General features: G+C 48.2%; 1 protein-coding gene across 1 annotated transcript; it reads left to right on the forward strand.

Annotated features, from left to right (window-relative positions):
* Positions 1–2,895: 2,895 nt before the first annotated feature.
* Positions 2,896–20,442, forward strand: Coq5 (coenzyme Q5, methyltransferase). Its single transcript, XM_021163202.3, has 7 exons — positions 2,896–3,127; positions 6,116–6,265; positions 6,954–7,175; positions 13,270–13,376; positions 17,563–17,651; positions 19,492–19,603; positions 19,691–20,442. Exons 1-7 carry the CDS (start codon positions 2,926–2,928, stop codon positions 19,790–19,792), a joined length of 984 nt encoding a protein of 327 aa, XP_021018861.1. The 5' UTR covers positions 2,896–2,925; the 3' UTR covers positions 19,793–20,442.
* Positions 20,443–20,658: the final 216 nt, after the last annotated feature.

The raw sequence follows: 20,658 nt of genomic DNA on the forward strand, positions 1-20,658 counted from the left end.
GCTCTGACAGTCCTGGAACTCACTCTGTAGATCAGGTTGGCAACATACGCCACCTGTCTCTGCCCTCTGAGTGCTGGGATCGAAGGTGTGCACCACCACCAAAGCAGACTGTCCTTTTTTACAAAGTCTCACTATGTAGCCAAGGCTGGCCTTCTACTCTTGGCCTCCCAAATAATGATCTCTAGTAGTTCTTGTTTGGTTTTATGCTTTTGTTTGTATGTGGAAAGGGATAGTAGGTATTGAATTTAGACATGTTTGCACATGCTAGGCAAAGATTATACCTCAGTCTGTTTCCTACTTTTTATTTTGAGACAGGGCTCACTGTGGTGTCAGAGCTAACCTAGAATTTGGAATTATCCCGCCTAAGCTTCCCAGCTCAAGTAGCTGGGGCTACAGAGCTTCACCATCATGTCTAGGTCTCTATTCTTCACAGTTACACACACACACACACACACACACACACACATACACACACACACTTTTGACACAAGCTGGAGTTATCACAGAGAAAGGAGCCTCCCTTGAGGAAATGCCTTCATGAGATCCAGCTAGAAGGTATTTTCTCAATTAGCGATCAAGATTAGTGGAGGGTCCATTGTGGATGGGGCCATCTCTGGGCTGGTGGTCCTGGTTTCTACAAGAAAGCAGGCTGAGTAAGTCATGGGGAGCAAGCCAGTAAGCAGCATCCCTCCATGGCCTCTGCATCACCTCCTGCCTCCAGGTTCCTGCCCTGTATGAGTTCCTGTCCTGACTTTTTGGTGATGAACTGTGATGTGGAAGTGTAAGCTGAATAAACCCTTTGCTTTCTTGGTCATGATGTTTGTGCAGGAGTAAAAACCCTGACTAAGACACACACACACACACACACAGAGAGAGAGAGAGAGAGAGAGAGAGAGAGAGAGCATGCTTATGTAGTGTGATGTCCAGAAGGAACAGCTAAACCCCAAGGTCTACTCTGACACACAACAGAAACACAGCGAGTTCTAAAATCCTGTGGTGAAACTTTACTTCACAGAACGAAGACACGAGAATGCTAAGTGTGTGGATGAATAATTTCTTCCTTCTGTCATTGATAAAAATGGAAGCGAGGGGCAGAGGATCCCAGTGCAGGAGGTGTCCATCTGTCAGGATATACTGAATGGAGAAGACACTCTTCATTTCAAATTTCTTTCTTAGGATCCTTGGCATCTTCTCCTTGTGAAATATTTACAGAAAATATACATTTAAAAAGGGATTTAAAACAGAAACATTCAAGCAAAATTCAGCAATCTCTATACTTGCCTTTGGACAAGATGTTCTGTAATATGTTATCTTGACCATAAAAAAAAAATCAAAAAAAATTTTTTGAGACAGGGTTTCTCTGTGTAGCCCTGGCTGTCCTGGAACTCACTCCATAGACCAGGCTGGCCTCAAACTCAGAAATCTGCCTACCACTGCCTGGCTTCAGTTTAAAATTTTTTTAAAAGGCCATGTGTAGTGATACAGGCCTTTAATCCCACCTACCAGGAAGATCAAAAGTTCAAAGCTTGTGTCTAGGTGACAAAGTGAGTTGAAGCCTTGCCAACTTAGTGAAATGCTATCTCAACATAAAAGATAAGAGCTGGCAAGGTGGCTCAGTAGGTCATAGTGCTTTTGTTGCAAACCTGAAGATGTGAGTTCAATTCCCAGGGACATGGAGAACTGACCCTTGAAAGTCACCTCCTGACCTCCACACATGGATCTCGGCATGTGTGTGCCTACGTGTAAGAACACGCGTGCACGCACACACACACACACACACACATCAAAAAGACAAATAATAAAAATTTTAAAATTAAATATACTACCAGTTGGTGGTGGCTCACGCCTTTGATCCCAGCAGTTGGGAGGCAGAGGCAGGCAGATTTCTGAGTTCTGGGCCAGCCTGGCCTACAGAGCAAGTTCCAGGACAGCCAGGGCTACACAGAGAAACCCTGTCTCATAAAACAAACAAACCAAAGTTAAATACATTTAAAAGGCACTAGGGTAGGGTTTAGTGGCACAGCACTGTTCAAGTGTGCACTAGAACCTGCACACCATTCCAGACGCCACTAAAACGACGTAGGAGGAGTTCAGACTTGTGCTGTCTGACGTAGCCAGGCATGCGATGAGTTCAAGTACACTCTGGACTAGGTAAACCAGTTTCAGCTTTTAAAAAATATATATTCACCTGAGGCACACACAGGGGGGTTGACTCATCAGTTATAATGCTTATCACAGCACCCAAATCATTATGCTCACCCACCTAAAACTACAGTTTTAAGATATCTGACATCTCTGGGTTCCACAGGCAACTGCACTCACATTCACATACACCCACAGACACACAAGTGTATATACTTTAGATGTATGTTTGTAAGTGTACATATATGTATACATATACATATATACACATATATGTATGTGTGTATATACATATGCATATATATACATATATGTATATGTGTATACATATATATAAATTTTTCAAATCACGTAATTTTGGTCTTTTACTTACAACATGCCTCAATTTCACCCAGTTCCTGCACCAGAAAACAAAAGTTGCAGGGCATGAGGGAGCGCACTTCAGCACCTGGGTGGATCTCTGAGTTCCGGGCCAGCCTGGTCTATTCAGTTGTCTATTTCCATAGTAGTCTTTAGTCCTAGCTGACAGGATGGAAATATGGCCGCTGAAATATAATTAGGGCCTCACTCTGAAATCTGCTTATTCCTGATAAACTCTAGATTCAGTCAGGGAACACAGGAAAGGCTTTCAGGTTTCCAAATCCTAAACCAGGCAGACTCCTTTAAAAAACAAGCGTTTGGGGTGGGTGTTCCACTAATGTGTCTCCTGTCGGCCGCCGTCAATCGGCTGGTGACGCAACCCGACGTTCTTCCCGCCCCGCGGTCGCCCGGGTGTCAGTCACGATGGCGGCGCCCAGGAGCTGCGTTCTATGGCGCTCCTGCGGCCGCGGGTGGTGGCGAGCCACGGGACACTGCAGGCTCCCCGGGTGTCGTAGATCCTGGCCATGGGCCACGCTGGGAACGCGGTCCTTGTCCCAGGAGAAGCGAGCCGCGGAAACGCACTTCGGGTTTGAGACCGTGTCGGAAGGGGAGAAAGGAGGCAAAGGTGACAGAGGGCGCGAGGGTGGATGGAGGGACCTGTCGGGCTTCCTTTTCTCACTGAGGGTTGATTGGATGCCCTGTCGGCCCCAGAGCTGTGTTCCTTACTGTCCTGACTTCCCAGACCCAGCTTCCCTTTCGAGGACTCATTTGCTGTCACTGCCACTGCAGCCATTTGAGACGCTGCCCCCGGCGACGCGCCCCCTTTTGTCAGGGTCTCTCTGTGTCACCTTGACTGCCCTGGAACTGTCCAGGATGGCCTCGAACTCACAGAGATGCACCTGCCTCTGCCTCTGGAGCGCTGCCACTAAAGGCGTGCGCCACCAAACTTGTCCCTCTTTGAAGCACAGCATGACCCTTGACCAACTGCGAGATTGTCCTATACGTATGCCAGGTGCCCTGTACAGATTTTTCCCCCACCCATGTCTCACTTCAGTTTCCCACTAGTGACTGTTGTTACTACTTTTCTGAGGGAATATAGGGTTAAGGTTAAGCTTGCGCTATTTAAAATGGTAGCCAGGAGCTGGGACTGTGCCTCAATTGGTCGAGTGCTGCTGGCCTGTCACTTCCTGCGGCTCAGTTTCATCCCCAGCACCGCATAAATTGTGTGGTGATGTAAACTGTGTTCCCAGCACTTGGCAGATGTGTAGGGGAGGGTTACAAGTGCAAGGTAATTCTCTTACTGTACTGTGAATTTGAAGCCAGCCTCAGACAGAGAGATCTCAGACAGAGAGATACTGTCTATACAAAGATAAGGACAAACTTGTAAGTAAGTTAGAAGAGTAACTATTTGTCTAACACAGAATTTACATCCTTATTTTCTTACTAAAGAATATGTACTTATGAAGTAGCAATGAAAATAATTTTGTGATTGAGGGTCCCTACAACATGAAGAACCAAACTCAAGGGTCAGCATTGGGAGGTTGAGAACCACAGACTGAAACCAATTCCAAGGAATTCGAAGGCCTCTTCCGGCCTCCATGGCCGCACATGTGACACCCAGACATACATGCAGGCAAATACTCACACACATAAAATAAAAATTAATATATTTTTAAAAGTCCAACAAATGGGATTTCACTAACATTTTTTTTCTTTTTTTTTTAAAGATTTATTTATTTATTATATGTAAGTACACTGTAGCTGTCTTCAGACACTCCAGAAGAGGGCATCAGATCTTGTTGCAGATGGTTGTGAGCCACCATGTGGTTGCTGGGATTTGAACTCTGGACCTTCAGAAAAGCAGTCGGGTGCTCTTACCCACTGAGCCATCTCACCAGCCCCACTAACATTTTTTACAGTTCTTAATTTTGGTTTAAAATAATAAATCCTAAGAAAAATTACAGTTTTGAGGGGAATCATATTGTTTGATTTTTGTTTTAAAATGTAACAGGAGTGATGTGAACACTTTTTCCCTTGTCATAGAGCTTAGGGTAGTGATTAAGCATGCTTCCTGTGACTTGCAGATTCACCCCTTTCTAAGCTTTTATTTGGAGGGTGGAGAGGTAGCCTGGTCAGCTTCTAGCCTTGTTGCTTTCAACATCAGGAAGTACCTCCAAGAACCTCTTGAATGGAAATTTGAAAAAATTCTATTATATTTGTATGTTGTGTGTGTGTGTGTGTATGTGTGTGTGTGTGGGTGGGTCTGAGGGCTCTGTGAGAGCTGAAGACTACTTGTAGGTGTCAGTTTTCTCCTTTGCCATGTGAGTCCTGTTCCCCCAAACTCACATCTTCAGGCTTGGAGTGGTCTACCCACTGAGCCATCTCCCTGGCCCTGTGACTTTTATTTCCTGCCACTTCTTCCTCTGAAACACCTTGAACCGGACTGGCACAACCCTTCTGCCTCCTCTAGGTCAGAGAGTTCACCCTCACTCACAGGACTCCTCTGCTGCGTCCCCCTCTTCCGCATGCCACCGCACTGGCAGGGATCCTCCCACCAGTGTAGGTTTCTGTCCCTGTGCTGTGCTCTTTGTGGCTGTTCTCATTTGCTGGACTCTCATTCGCCGCAGTGCAGGGGATTAAGTCCCGGGCTTCCTCATCCAGTCATGATCTACGCCCTCATCCCCTTGTTCTCTCCCTTCTTGTTGCTCAGTTTCCTCTTTCAGTTCTCTAGTATGCAACCTAGGTTTAGAAGTACTGTGCTGTGGCCTGAGTGTAAACTGTCTATAAAGCAGATGACTTAACTGGTCACGGGTTAGAACACACCCCTATGCTTTCCTTTCTGTCTTCTGCTTCTTCTTTTTTTCTAGACAGGGTTTCTCTGTGTAGCCTTGGCTGTCCTGGGACTCACTCAGTTGTCCAGACTGGCTTCTTACTCAGAGAGCTACCCCTGCCTCTGCCTACACCACCGCCCCCAGTCCTCCTCTTTTCTTTTCTTTTTTTTTTTCTTTTTTGGTTTTGTTGAGACAGGGTTTCTCTGTGTAGCCCTGGCTGTCCTGGAACTCACTTTGTAGACTAGGCTGGCCTCGAACTCAGAAATCCTCCCGCCTCTGCCTCTCAAGTGCTGGGATTAAAGGCATGCGCCACCACGCCCAGCAATTATTTTTTAATTACAGTTTTTATTTAATGGAGAAAGCGGGGTGGATTATGCTGATGCTGTAGCACTCCTGTGGAGGTCAGAGGTCAGTGGGGGGATTAAAGGTATGTACCACCACTGCCCAGCGAGGTTGACTTCTTTTGTGGACTTTTAAGCTTTTTGATACAAGGTGGTATTGAGGGCTAAGGAAGTCACTGTCTGATAGAGTTCTTGCCTGCTATGTGCAAGGCCCTGGGTTCAGTCCCTAGCACCACAAGAGGGGGAAACATAATGTTAAGTTGTATCTTGGACATGGAGTATTTTGTCTTAGCATCACCATGCAAAGACAGACACTTTCAAGAGGCAAAGCTCCCTTTTGTCATCTTTATTTACATCTCCCCAAGTTGATCCTGTTGATCACAGTGTCTGTCCTGCACCCCCAAGTCACTCCTGTTGGTCACAGAGTCTGTCCTGCCCCAGTCTACCAGGTGTTTGAGAACGTGGCCAAGAAGTATGATCTGATGAATGACATAATGAGTCTCGGCATCCATCGCGCTTGGAAGGATTTGCTCATCAGGAAGATGCACCCGCTGCCTGGGACCCAGCTGCTCGACATGGCTGGAGGCACAGGTAATGCCAGCCTTGGTGTCTGTCTGCTGTTGGAGTGGCTGCCTCACCCACATTAGGTAGAAGGTGGCGGCTAGAAGGTCAGAGAGAGGGCAGACCTGTTGGTCCAAAGCAGCTTGGCACCTGGTGCCTTTCTGTTTGTTTTCAAGACAGGGTTTCTCTGTGTAGCTCTAGCTGTCCTGGACTCACTGTGTAGACCAGGTTGGCCTCAAACTCACAAAGATTCACTTGCCTCTGCCTCCCAAGTGCTGGGATCAAAGGCGTGCGCCACCAACCCTGGTGGGCCTGGAGCTTTTCTTTTCTTTAAAGATTTAATTTATTGTATATATATATGAGTGCTGTATCTCCATGCACCTGTATGGGACAAGAGGGCATCAGATCCCATTACAGATGGTTGTGAGGCACCATGTGGCTGCTGGGAATTGAACTCAGGACCTCTGGAAGAGCAGTCAGTGCTCTTAACTGCTGAGTCAGGAATGGGGGCATGCATCTGTAATCAGCTCAGGAGATCCTAGCAGGAGGATCAGGAGTTGAAGGCCAGCCTCGAGGACAGCATAGACGTTGTCAGAGTGGGAATGAGGAACCGGTCTCTGCAGAAAGGAGGCGAAGCGTCATCCCCTCTTGGCCTCTTATCGCTCGTAGGGGTTTGCTTGGTTTTGTTTGCATCTTTCCTTCTGTTGGCTTCCCGCAGGTGACATTGCGTTCCGGTTCCTTAGTTACGTTCAGGCAGAGCATCAGAGGAGACAGAGGAGACAGCTAAGGACTCAGCAAAATCTATCCTGGGAAGAAATTGCCAAAAAGTACCAGAGTGAAGAGGATTCCTTGGGAGGCTCACTTGTCACGGTCTGTGACATCAACAGGGAGATGCTAAAGGTTGGGAAGCAGAAGGCCTTGGACCAAGGACACACAGCTGGTGAGTCCCCTGGCAGACACAGGCAGCGTCTGTCTGCGTGTGTGGCTGGTGAGTCCCCGGGCAGACACGGGCAGCATCTGTCTGCGTGTGTGTACAGGAAGAGGTGCCCGTCGGGTGCTGAACTGTCGAGTGCTCCAGCTTGTGGAAGTGTGAGCAGTCAGCAGCAGCTGAAGATGGTGTGTGTGCTTAGCACAGCTCGTAGGTGGGCCCCAGAATTGGAGCCACACGCTAAGCTTGACCAGTAGCTTTGTGTGGCCCACAGAGCTCAAGGATCTTCTTTTTCCGTTATGATTTTTTTTAAATGTGTCTAGGTGTTTAACCTGCATATGTGTCTCTGCAGCATGAGGGTGCCTGATGCCTACAGAGGCCGGAAGAGGGCATTAGATCTCCTAGAACTGGACTTACAGAGGATTGTAAGCCAACTGGATGTTGGAACTCAAACTCAGGTTCTCTAGACCAGCCAGTGCTCTTAACTGCTGTGCCATCTCTCCAGCCATTGTTAATTTTTTTTTCTTTTTGGTTTTTCAAGACAGGGTTTCTCTGTATAGCCTTGGCTATCCTGGAACTCACTCTGTAGACCAGGCTGGCCTCGAACTCAGAAATCCACCTGCCTCTGCCTCCCAAGTGCTGGGATTAAAGGCATGCTCCACCATGCCCGGCAATTATTTTTTATTTTTTTTTATTTCTATTTATTTATTTTTTTTTAAAGATTTATTTATTTATTATATGTAAGTACACTGTAGCTGTCCTCAGACACTCCAGAAGAGGGAGCCAGGTCTCGTTACGGATGGTTGTGAGCCACCATGTGGTTGCTGGGATTTGAACTCCGGACCTCTGGAAGAGCAGTCGGGTGCTCTTACCCACTGAGCCATCTCACCAGCTCCAATTATTTTTTAATTACAGTTTAATTACAGTTTTTATTTAATGGAGAAAGGGGGCGTGAATTATGCTGATGCCGTCGCACTCCTGTGGAGGTCAGAGGACAATTTGTGGGAATTAGTTCTGTGGATCAGGGTTGGCAGCAGTCAGCTTTACCCACGGAACCATCTCACTGGTCTAAGAACCTTCTTTCTCAAGGTTGTTGTTGTTGTCGTTGTTGTTGTTGTTGTTGTTTTATTTTGTGTTGAGACAGTTCCTTAACTCTGTGTATAGCCTTGGCTAACCGGGAGCTTACTCTATAGACCAGGCTGGCCTTGAACTCAGAGCAGGATCTTCTGAAGTCATACAGTTTTCTCTTTGTTTGTTTGTTTCTTTCTTTCTTTCTTTTTTAAATATTTATTTATTATCTGTAAGTACACTGTAGCCATCTCCAGACACCACAGAAGAGGGCATCAGATCTCATTAAGGATGGTTATGAGCCGTGCCGGGCGTGGTGGCGCACGCCTTTAATCCCAGCACTCGGGAGGCAGAGGCAGGCGGATTTCTGAGTTCGAGGCCAGCCTGGTCTACAGAGTGAGTTCCAGGACAGCCAGGGCTATACAGAGAAACCCTGTCTCGAAAAACCAAAAAAAAAAAAAAAAAAAAAAGGATGGTTATGAGCCACCATGTGGTTCCTGGGATTTGAACTCAGGACCTAAGCCGGACGTGGTGGCACGTGCCTTTAATCCCAGCACTCGGGAGGCAGAGGCAGGCGGATTTCTGAGTTCAAGGCCAGCCTGGTCTACAGAGTGAGTTCCAGGACAGCCAGGGGTATACAGAGAAACCCTGTCTCAAAAAACCAAACCAAACAAAAAACTGAACTCAGGACCTTTGGAAGAGCAGCCAACCACTCTTAACCACTGAGCCATCTCTCCAGCCCTTTTTTTTTTCTTTTTTCTTTCTATTTTTCCAGTACCAGGGGATTGAACTCGGGTTCTTGCACATGCGGCCTGTGCTATCCGTGATTTTACATCTGGCCATTAAATATTTCAAAATTCCTTCTCTAGCCTGGTGTGGTGGTGCATACTTTTAATCCCAGAACTTGGGAGGCAAAAATAGGTAAATCTTTGTGAGTTTGAGGGCTGCCTGGTCTACATCGTGTGTTCCGACCTACCCCAGGCTATGTAGTGAGATCATCTTAAACAAGCTCCACAAAAGCTTGCCCTTACTATTTGTAAGATCACCAGTGATGCTGGATGTAGCACCCTCTTGATGCAGCTTTCCAGCAGCTGAACTGAGTCTTCCACACCGGCGAGGCAGTGCAGGCAGCCAGAGAGATGGGCGCATCACAAGAAAGTCCTCTGGGCAGCGTCAGCATCCCATCCCCCCATCCCCGCCCCACCAGGAATGTCTGGTTATTTTAGGCCAACTATTGTCTTCCTCCTCTTCACACACCAAGAAGGAGCTGCCTAGACGGACTACAGCCCACTTGGCCTTCATGATGAAGGACTCTTTGTCAGCCATCCACACTAGTCAGAAGACAGCCAGTCACTAGACAAAGGCACTGTGTCTTACCCCCGCTGAAAAATGTATTTCCCTTCACTGGTGTCGGTAAGAAGTGAGAACAGTAAGCGACAGGTGACGTTTCCTCTCAGGAACCGTCTCTTCCATAGCGTAGCCATGAACCTGCTTAGGACACTGTTGTTTGAGACAGGGTGTAGCATTGCCCAGGCTAGCAGGCCCCCCTCTGCCTGCCTCACTATGGAATGAAAAAATAAGGCCACTGAATGTATTTTAAAGAGACCATATTCTTCTTGCAGTGGGTTCCCAGCATGCAAAAGGGTGGTTTACAGATGCCTAGAACTCCAGCTCCAGGGGCTCCAGACCCTCTCCTGTCCTGTGGCCTCCTCTGCGCGTGCGGTGCACTTACACACACTAAGGCTCGCACGCACGCACGCACGTGTGCACATAAAAACCACATTCAGCCAACCCTCTCAGCTGAGCGGCCGGAGTTTGTCATTTGCCAAAGTTACTCAACACAGAGCCTCAGTCACAGACTGTGACACGGCTTCCCATTCAAGCATGGTGCTGCAGTAGTGTCATCAGAGCCCTTGGGGGCAGAGGCAGCTGGGTCTCTGTGAGTTCAAGACCAGCCTGGACTTTCAATGACTGAACAAAGAAGTTTTTATTTATTTTTTTATTTTATGTGCACTGGTGTTTTACCTGCATGTATGTCTGTGAAGATGCTGTATCCCCTGGAATGAATTGGAGCTATAGACAGTTGTGAGCCACCATGTGGATGCCAGGAATAGAACCCGGGTCCTCTGGAAGAGCAGCCAGTACTCTTAACCACCAGGCTGTCTCTCCAGCCGCTGGAGATTGGTTTTATAAAAAGGTAAAGACTAGAGAAAGCAGAAAGGGGAGAATCAAGAGCTGACTGGCTGAGGCAGAGTTGCGATCTGCAGACAAGTGTGGAAGGGTGGAGATTGGCCAGCTGCAGTGCGGCTGACTTGCCTTTTGTAAGGATTCAAGTCAGAGGAGGCTCGTTAGTCCTCAGTTCTCTGTCTCCTTTCACAGGTTATTTTCTGCATGCATGCGGAGTGTCCTATTGCGGAGCTTAGACCAAACAGTAGCCTCCTGGAACATTTATGTGACAGTTGTGAGGTCTTTTACATTAATTTGCCTGTTTTGTGTGTCTGTCTGTGCCTCTGTGTATGTGTCCATGTGTGCATGCACAGTGTGTTTTTGTGGATGTCAGAGAACAGTCAGTGAGAAGCGGCTCTCTCCTTCCACTGTGCTGTTTCCAGGGTCAGACTCAATGTCAGGCCTGATGATACCTTCTCTGCTGAGCCTCCTGTTGATCTTAGTTAATCAGTTAGCTGCAAACCCACATCCTTCAGGAACAGTTAAGCTGATAAGAATCTATTGTTTTCTGAACCCAGAACCAGGCCGGAATACAGAAAGGAATTCTGAACACAGAATACAGGCCTGTAATCCCAGATACTTTGGAGGCTGAGGCAGGAGAATCAAAAACTCCAGGGCAGCACTCGGGAGGCAGAAGCAGGCGAATTTCTGAGTTCAAGGCCAGCCTGGTCTACAAAGTGAGTTCCAGGACAGCCAGGGCTATACAGAGAAACCCTGTCTCGAAAAACCAAAAAAAAAACAAAAAACAAAAAAAAACCCAAAAACTCCAGGACAGCCTGGGCTTAAGTGGATTTATTCCTGGTAGCCTTGGACAGTTTCATTTAATTCATCCCAAATGAAGTTAAAGTTAAAAGAGAGCTGGAGCCAGGGACAGTGGCATCCACTAGTTATCTAGTCCCAGCACTCAGGAAGTAGAGGCAGGAGGATTCCTGCAAGCTGGTAGAGACACATGCCCATAACCCTGTGGCCCAGGAAGATCAGAAGTTCAAGGTCATTCTCAGCTGCATTTAAATGTGTTCCCCACACGGGTCTGTCATACTGACCACTCAGAGAGAAGGGGGCAGAGTTGATGCTACGGGCTGAACCCAGGACTGTCTGTCCATTCTGCCTCTGAGCGAGCCTTCAACACTTTAACCTAGTCACGTGTTTTCTTTTTTAATGACTTATTGTTTTATATGTATGCTTTCCTTGCATGGATGTTTGTGCACTGAACTCATGCCTGGTGTCCAAAGAGGTCAGAAAAGGGGGTTGGATTTCCTAGAACTGGAGTTACAGATGTTTGTGGCTACCAGGTGGGTGCTGGGAATTGAACCCAGGTCCTCTGCAAGAGTAACAACTACTCTTTAACAACTGAGTCATCTCTCGGCCTAGCCCCTCTTTAACTATCTCAACATAGAATCCACGGGTAGGGGTCTGTAGATGGGAACAGCAGCTGCAGAAATAGGCACATGCTGAAGTCTGTGCTAGTCACACATTCAAAACTTCCAGACTAGGGGCTGGAAAGATGGCTCAGTGGTTAAGAGCACTGACTGTTCTTCCAGAGGTCCTGAGTTCAAGTCTCAGTACCCACATGGTGGCTCACAACCATCTGTAATGGGATCTGAGGGACAGTATATCACATACATAAAATAAATAAATAAATCTTTAAAAAAAAAAAAAAAAAAACCAACTTCCAGTCTGGGCTGGAGAGATGGCTCAGCATTTAAGAGCACTGACTGCTCTTCCAGAGGTCCTGAGTTCAATTCCCAGCAACCACATGGTTGCTTACAATCGTCTGTAATGGACATACATAAAATAAATAAATCTTTTTTTTTTTAAATAGACATCTGATTTGAGTAGGGAGCTCACCAAAGAGACAATAGAGAGAGAAAATAAACACGTAAGATTCACCAAGTCATTCGAAATTGAAAAAAACAAAAAACAAAACAAAAAAAAAACCCCTCCAGTTTATTTCCATTTTACAGATAAATTAAAGCAGGGCCTGGAGCAATGATGCAGTGATTAGGAGTGCTTCCTGCTCCTGCACAGGACCTGAACCCGGTACCCAGCACCCGTGTGGGCAGTCTGTAAGCTCAGCTCCAGAGGAACCAGTGACCTCCTCTGGCCTGTCTGGGCCTAGGCCTTCACCACACATGTGATAGACACATAAATAAATAAGAAACCAAAACCAAGGGTATTTTTGAATTTTCAGACTGTGGCTCAGTGGCAGAATACTTGCATCCGGTATGTGAGTCTCTGGGTTTGATGCCCCGCCCCAGCTGAAGGAAGGGACCTAAGTAACAGTGGGTGAAAGTAGTCTCAAAACCCCAGGCCTGGGACCTCAGCACAGTGCTAACCACGAAGCGCCTGCGTGGGGAAGGGCTAGATGTGTAGCTCAGGGGCAGCCTTTGCCCAGGACCGAGTGCCAGCGTTTGTCCCCAGCACTGAGAGAGAAAATGCCAGTAGGTAACTGTCCCCAAATAAATTAGATTCTCAAAATTGGAGGACAGGCAGTAAAAGCAGCAGGCATACAGTGAAGGTAGGTGTGTCATGCTTTCTGTTGCAGTCCATGATCCCCACAACACCACTCCTGTGGGACCCACAACACAACTCCCATGGTCCACCCCAACACCAGGCAGTCCTCGGATTTTCCCTCACTTCACTTCTGACCTTGCCCAGACCTGGGATCATGGGTTCCACATCACTGGACCGTCCACACTGGTGCCTTTTATTTGGCGCACGTACCACAAAGCCTGAGACTCACTCCTCAGGTGCATGGGACACAGCTACCCAGTGAACCTCTCTGTACACCATAGTGGCTTTTGTTTTCCAGGACTGGCGTGGGTGCTGGGAGACGCTGAAGAACTGCCCTTCGATGACGACAGCTTTGATGTTTACACCATTGCGTTTGGGATCCGGAATGTCACACACATTGACCAGGTATGAAGAGCTGCATGCTCAGCTTCTGTGACTTTGAGGATAATGGTGTCCCTGGAGTAGACCTACCTCAGCTGAGGAGAGGGGAGAGTCTGTTCTGAGCACAGCACTTAAGAGGAATGACTATCTTAAGCTTAGAGGTCTCTTTCTCCTTCTCAATGTATTTATTAGTGTGTATTGGTGTGAGCTATCTCCATAGCCCTCTTCTCTTTTAAACATTTTCATTGATGTGCATGTGCCTATCTATGTGCCTGTGTGAGTCTATGTGCACCTTGTAGACGAAGTGCCCTTAGAGGCCCAGAGGGTATTGGGTCCTCTGGAGCTGGATTGTGGGCAATTAAAGGCCATCTGATACGGGTGCTAGGGACTTGAACCTGGGTCCCCTGCATGAGCAGTCAGTGCTTTTAGCCACTGAGCCATCTCTCCAGCCCTAGAGATCAGTTCTTTTTTTCTTTTCTTTTTTTTTTTTAAAGAATTTTTGTTGTTGTTGTTGTTATAAATACACATGAATTTTGTTGGGTCACAGGACATAGGTGTGGAGCTGAATGCCACAGAGATAGTCAGACACAGAGACTGAGTCCTGAGTCCACCCAGCAGGGCAAGCCAGGCAGCCTTCTGAGACCTCTAACACTTGGTGGGTGGGCAAGAGTCACCTGGGAATCTGGTCCGTGACATCCTCATCGATTTTGCACTGGATTACAGACTCCACAGAGGGGTGCTTCACCACTTCCCGTAGGATGCCCCCATCTCCACCCCCGATGATCAGCACCTTCCGTGGGTTGGAGTGGCACAGAGCAGCTCTGCCCGCTGCCTGTGCCATCTTAAAGAATTATTTATGTATAGGAGTACACTGTAGCTGTCTTGAGACACACCAGAAGAGAGCATCAGATCCCATTACAAATGGTTGTGAGCCACCATGTAGCTGCTGGGATTTGAACGCAGGACCTCTGGAAGAGCAGTCAGTGCTCTTAACTACTGAGCCATCTCTCCAGCCTGAGTTCTTTTTTTTTTTTTTTCTTTTTTCTTTCCTTCCCTCTTTTTCCTTCTCTTCCTCTTCCTCTTCCTCCTCCATCTTCTTTTTTCCCCTCCAGGTAGGGTTTCTCTGTGCTGCTCTGGCTGCCCTTCAGCTCAGGCTGGACTTGAACTGTTTTGAACAGAATGTTCAGGTAGAAATAAAGACCTGAATCCCAATAAGAAAAGAACATTCCCTCTCGCTCTAGAGGAGCCATGATGTTCCTTCTGCCTGACACCATCTGTGTGTCCTTTCCTGTATCTGGCCATGCCTCTGACCTGCAAACTCACACAGCTTCCCAAGAGGAAGCAGGAAGTGCCACAGCAGGCTCAGCCACCAGAGAATGCAGGCACCAACCTGAGCAACCAAGAACGGGTCTGTGACTCTGGCTCAATTTGCTGACTAAAACAACCGGTAACTTAGAAAGATGAAACCTGAGGGGCAGCGGTGGCACATTTTAATCCCTGGTGTGGGATGTGCAAATGGCGTCTGTGATGTGGGCTCCCACTGTCTGACTTTGGTTCGAATACAGGTAGTACTTACCTAAGCCCTGAAGGTGACACCGTGGAAAGGTTCTGTGGACCTTTAGGTGGAGCCTTGCGGGAGCCCCACAGATCAGTTGAGTGTGTGCACACCTCCTGGGAGTGTGGAGGCGTCCCCCTCCTCCCTCACTCCTCCCTCCCTGTTTCTTTGTTTTGGTTTTCTCTCTCTCCCTTACCCCTCTCTGTCCCCTCTTTCCTCCTCTCTATAGGACTTGGAAACCAAGATCAAAAGAGCCTTTAATCCCAGCATTTTGGAGGCAGGGGCAGGAAGATTTCTGTGAGCTCCAGGACAGCAAAGGCTACACAGAGAAACCCTGTTGTGAAAAGTAAATGAGCCAGAGCAAGCGAGCAGGGTGAATACACTTGCTACCGAACCTGACAACCTGAGTTCCATCCCAGGACATACAAGGCAGAGAGCAGGAAAGGACCAACTCCTGTGTGTAGTGAGAACTTGGTTTCTTTTTTTTCTTCTTGGTTTTTTTTTTTTTTTGTTGTTGTTGTTTTCGAGACAGGGTTTCTCTGTGTAGTCCTGGCTGTCCTGGAACTCACTCTGTAGACCAGGCTGTCCTAGAACTCAGAAATCTGCCTGCCTCTGCCTCCCGAGTGCTGGGATTAAAGGCGTGTACCACCACTGCCCGACTTGAGAACTTGGTTTCTTTGAAAAACACAAAAATAATACAAGAATGTTTTCATATTAATCCCTGGTGTGGGATATGGGGCTGCTTCATATTGTTAACAGCCATTGACTATGGTTTGTCTTGTGCCCTAGGAGGGGTGTGATTTTTGCCAGCTGCATATAGTTTCTACAATGGGTGATGTTGGGAATTCTGGTGACTTTTCAGAGCATATATAAATGCTAGTTCCCCAAAAGGCGGGTTGGGTTGTTGATTGTGAGTTATTAAGTAGTCGTATGCAAAGAAAAAAGAAGAAGAAGGAATCAGATATCCTGACAGCGAAGATCAAACTTGTCCCAAGGAACTTGATGCCCCTAATCAGCAGGAAGTAGTCTATCGATAGGGCATGGGAACCATCTATGACTTACTGTGTAGCTCAGGCTGGCCTCAAATTCAGAGATTCATCTGTCTATGCCTCCCCAGGGCTGGGATCAGAGGTGTGTGACATCACTGCTCAGATATTATCATGCTAAACATTTCCCCCATCATACTGCTTTTGCTTTTTTGAGGCAGGATCTCATGTACCCAGAGCATGCAGTTCAGTCTCCAGCATCTAAAGAAACACGCACACACACACATACACACACATACACACACATACATACACATATATACACACACATACATACATACACACATACACACACACACACATATACACACACACACATACATACACATACACACACACACACATATATATACACACACATACATACATACACATATATACACACACATACATACACATATACACACACACACACATACACACACACATACATACACATATATACACACACATACATACACATACACACACACACATATACACACACACACACATACATACACATATATACACACACATACATACACATACACACACATATATATACACACACACATATACACACACACACACCATAAACCAGTGGTTGTGTATGCCTGTGTGCATAAGGTTAAACTTGGGGCTTTTATATATGCTCATTAACAATCTCGTTAAGTTAACCTGGCCTTAAACTCACTCTATAACCCAGACTGGCCTTAAACTTACGATACTCTGTGCTCAGTCTCCCAAGCTGCTGGGGTTACAGGCCTGAGCCATTGGTGAGGCTTATATGGTGATTTCCCTTCATGTTATCACATAAAACTCTTGGTAGTGGTGGTGTACAGCCACCAAGGAGGTAGAGGCAGGTGGATCTCTGTGAGTTCGAATCCAGCCTAGTTTAACTGTGTGAGTTTCCAGACAGCCAGAGCTACACAAATAATCCCTATCTCAAAAACAAAAACAAACAAACAAGAAGAATAAAATGAATTATCAACATACATGTCATTTTCTGTCAGATAGACTCCTTTACTTAAAATTGTTATGTGGGGTCTGAAGAGATGGCTCAGTGGCTGATCTTCCAGAGGACTCAGGTTCCATTCCTGGCACCCATAGCAGCTCACACCTGTCTCTACTGCCGTTCCAGGGGATATGAGGCCCTCTTCTGGCCTCTGCAGGTACCACGTACAACAGGGGGTACACAGACATGCTGCCACAACACCCACACATAAAAAAGGTTTTTGGGGGCTGGGTGTGGTGGCACACGCCTTTAATCCCAGAACTCGGGAGGGAGAGGCAGGCAGATTTCTGAGTTCAAGGCCAGCCTGATCTACAAAGTGAGTTCCAGGACAGCCAGGGCTATACAGAGAAACCCTGTCTCAAAAAAACCAAAAAACCAAAAAAGGACCTATGATTCTAAGCTTTATACTCCCGGAGCTGTGTCCTCTGTCTGTATCAGCAGCTTTCTCTAGTCACAGACTGCAGTGGTCTGTGATGCAGAGTAACATCTGCACTGTAACCCCTAAGGATGTGAAGGGAGTTTATGGGAAATGGTTGCAATGCACAACCAGCCTTTGCCTCTTGGAATTAAGGAGAGACCCGCTGAGGCTCTTTTTCTTGCTCTTTCTCCCAGGCTCTCCAGGAAGCCCATCGGGTCCTAAAGCCAGGAGGCCGGTTTCTCTGTCTGGAATTTGGCCAAGTGAACGACCCCCTCATATCCAGGTTAGCGCTGGTAACAGGGCTGTATAAACTGGATACCAAAGGCTCCCCAGGCTCCCCACCCCAAAGAGGAGAGGAGGAGGTCAGCGAGCCCCACAGGCGCTGAGTGTGAGCTCAGAGGTCAGTGAGCCCCACAGGCACTGAGTGTGAGCTCAGAGGTCAGCGAGCCCCACAGGCACTGAGTGTGAGCTCAGAGGTCATTGAGCCCCACAGGCACTGAGTGTGAGCTCAGAGGTCAGCGAGCCCCACAGGCACTGAGTGTGAGCTCAGAGGTCAGCGAGCCCCACAGGCGCTGAGTGTGAGCTCAGAGGTCAGCGAGCCCCACAGGCGCTGAGTGTGAGCTCAGAGGTCAGCGAGCCCCACAGGCGCTGAGTGTGAGCTCAGAGGTCAGCGAGCCCCACAGGCGCTGAGTGTGAGCTCAGAGGTCAGCGAGCCCCACAGGCGCTGAGTGTGAGCTCAGAGGTCAGCGAGCCCCACAGGCGCTGAGTGTGAGCTCAGAGGTCATTGAGCCCCACAGGCGCTGAGTGTGAGCTCAGAGGTCAGCGAGCCCCACAGGCGCTGAGTGTGAGCTCAGAGGTCAGCGAGCCCCACAGGCGCTGAGTGTGAGCTCAGAGGTCAGTGAGCCTGGCACTGAGTGTGAGCTCAGAGGTCAGCGAGCCCCACAGGCGCTGAGTGTGAGCTCAGAGGTCATTGAGCCCCACAGGCGCTGAGTGTGAGCTCAGAGGTCAGCGAGCCCCACAGGCGCTGAGTGTGAGCTCAGAGGTCAGCGAGCCCCACAGGCGCTGAGTGTGAGCTCAGAGGTCAGTGAGCCTGGCACTGAGTGTGAGCTCAGAGGTCAGTGAGCCCCACAGGCGCTGAGTGTGAGCTCAGAGGTCAGTAGGCCCCACAGGCACTGAGTGTGAGCTCAGAGGTCAGTGAGCCCCACAGGCACTGAGTGTGAGCTCAGAGGTCAGTAGGCCCCACAGACACTGAGTGTGAGCTCAGAGGTCAGTGAGCCCCACAGGCGCTGAGTGTGAGCTCAGAGGTCAGCGAGCCCCACAGGCACTGAGTGTGAGCTCAGAGGTCAGTAGGCCCCACAGACACTGAGTGTGAGCTCAGAGGTCAGTAGGCCCCACAGACACTGAGTGTGAGCTCAGAGGTCAGTGAGCCCCACAGGCGCTGAGTGTGAGCTCAGAGGTCAGTGAGCCCCACAGGCGCTGAGTGTGAGCTCAGAGGTCAGCGAGCCCCAAGTGAAGATGCAGAGGCCAGAAGACCCTCAACCAGTACCCACAGGCCTACTCAGGAGCTAAGGCAGGAAGCTCACCTCCAGTTCAACCCTTGCCTGGTCTGTATAATGAGTTCCAGGCCTGGCTTGTCTGTAGAATGAGACTCTCCCAAACCCACTGGCCAACCAAAAACTTAAACTCAGGAAATTGATTTCCAGCTTCCGTGGATAGAGCAGATTCACAAGCTTGATAAAGCACATTCCCCAGGCAGGGATCAGAGGCAAGGTTAGCCACCTCTCCTCCAGTTTCCTGGCGCTCTGTCCCACGCTGTGGGCCTCCCGGCCTTCCTCTTGGCTTACTTGCCTTGTTTCAGGCACTTGTTTGACTCTGTAGACACCTGTGTCAGCGACCCCTGCCTACAGTGTCCTGATGGCCATAAAAGGATGGCATCCCACAGGAGCTCCCTCTCTCTCCACCCCTCTCTCTGAGACAGGGTTTCACTGTGTAGCCTTGGCTGTCTTAAAACTCACTCTGTAGACCAGGCTACCCCACCCACAAACACACTTTTCCTTGTTACTGGTAGAGTAGCCAGGAAATAAGCCCAGATCCTGCTTTAAATCTTTGTTTTTGTTTTTTAGGCTTTATGATCTGTACAGCTTCCAGGTCATCCCTGTCATTGGTGAGGTCGTTGCAGGAGACTGGAAGTCCTACCAATACCTTGTGGAAAGTATTCGGAAGTTCCCAAATCAGGTACAAAGCTTTAAAGCTTTTGTGATGTACAACAAAGTCCCTGAAGGTGAAGCCCAGGCATCCCATGTGTCTTTTCTTGCATTTCAGGAGGAGTTCAAGGACATGATTGAAGACGCAGGCTTTCAGAGGGTGACGTACGAGAACCTGACTACAGGGATTGTGGCCATTCACTCTGGCTTCAAACTCTAGCTCCTTTTCTACTGTGGAGCACAGGCTGGTCATTTCTACTGAACCCCGGGGCCAGATCATCTCCCTGATGAGACAGTAGCTGACCATTCATCTCCTCTTACAGCCCTTAAGACTTTGGATTCATGTTCTGCAATGACCAGTGTCAGAGTCAGAAAGGAAAAGACGGACTCCTGCCACTTTTTTTTTTTTTTTTTTTTTTTTTTTAGCTCTCATTTGTAGCTGCCCAGGCTGCTGAGGTCTTCTCCCAGAAATGTCTGGCCTGGTTTTTGCTGGACTCCTGCTAGAGGCTTAGCCGTGCAGTAGTGTGGGAGTCAGGTAAAACCAGCACGATTGCAATTCTGAAATTTGTTCATAGCTTCTTCCATGACAGATGTTTTCTAGAGGGGTAATGGGTCACTGGAACCCAAGGAGAATCTGAACCAGCTCTTCAGACCAGAATGGAATCTAAGGCCAAAAGCCACGGCAGAACGCTGACAATGTCGGCACCCCAGCCGGTGAGGTGCACAGCGGGGAGCACCTCTGAGATCTGGGGCTGGGGGTGCAGCTCAGTGGAGCACATGCCTGGCCTGTGGAGGCCCTGAGTTTGGTGCTCCCCAGAAGCAAGAAAACAGAAGTAGGATTCTGTGAAGCAGTAAAGTTTACAATTTGGGTGTGGTTGTTACTCTTTCTTGGAAGAGGTGACACAGATGTATGTCTGTGTCCTGTCACGAGTGCTCAACATAGATGCCACCCTCGGCTCCTGGCGCTTACACGGTGGCTTACAACTCTGTAACTCTTACTAGGGAACCCAATGCCCCCACTTGACCTGGTGGGCATTGTGTGCGCACGCACACACACACACACACATGCATTGATATACATAAGTT

Source organism: Mus caroli, unplaced genomic scaffold, assembly GCF_978045245.1.
Source record: "Mus caroli unplaced genomic scaffold, Mus_caroli_1 scaffold_4, whole genome shotgun sequence".
NCBI lineage: Eukaryota > Metazoa > Chordata > Mammalia > Rodentia > Muridae > Mus > Mus caroli.

Bases quoted from the DNA above. Each gene is read 5' to 3' on its own strand.
- Coq5 (XM_021163202.3), top strand. From the start codon at position 2,926: ATGGCGGCGCCCAGGAGCTGCGTTCTATGGCGCTCCTGCGGCCGCGGG. The intron at 7,176-13,269 runs GTGAGTCCCCTG...TTTGTTTTCCAG, and splicing joins GGACCAAGGACACACAGCTG to GACTGGCGTGGGTGCTGGGA. The intron at 17,652-19,491 runs GTTAGCGCTGGT...TTTGTTTTTTAG, and splicing joins AACGACCCCCTCATATCCAG to GCTTTATGATCTGTACAGCT.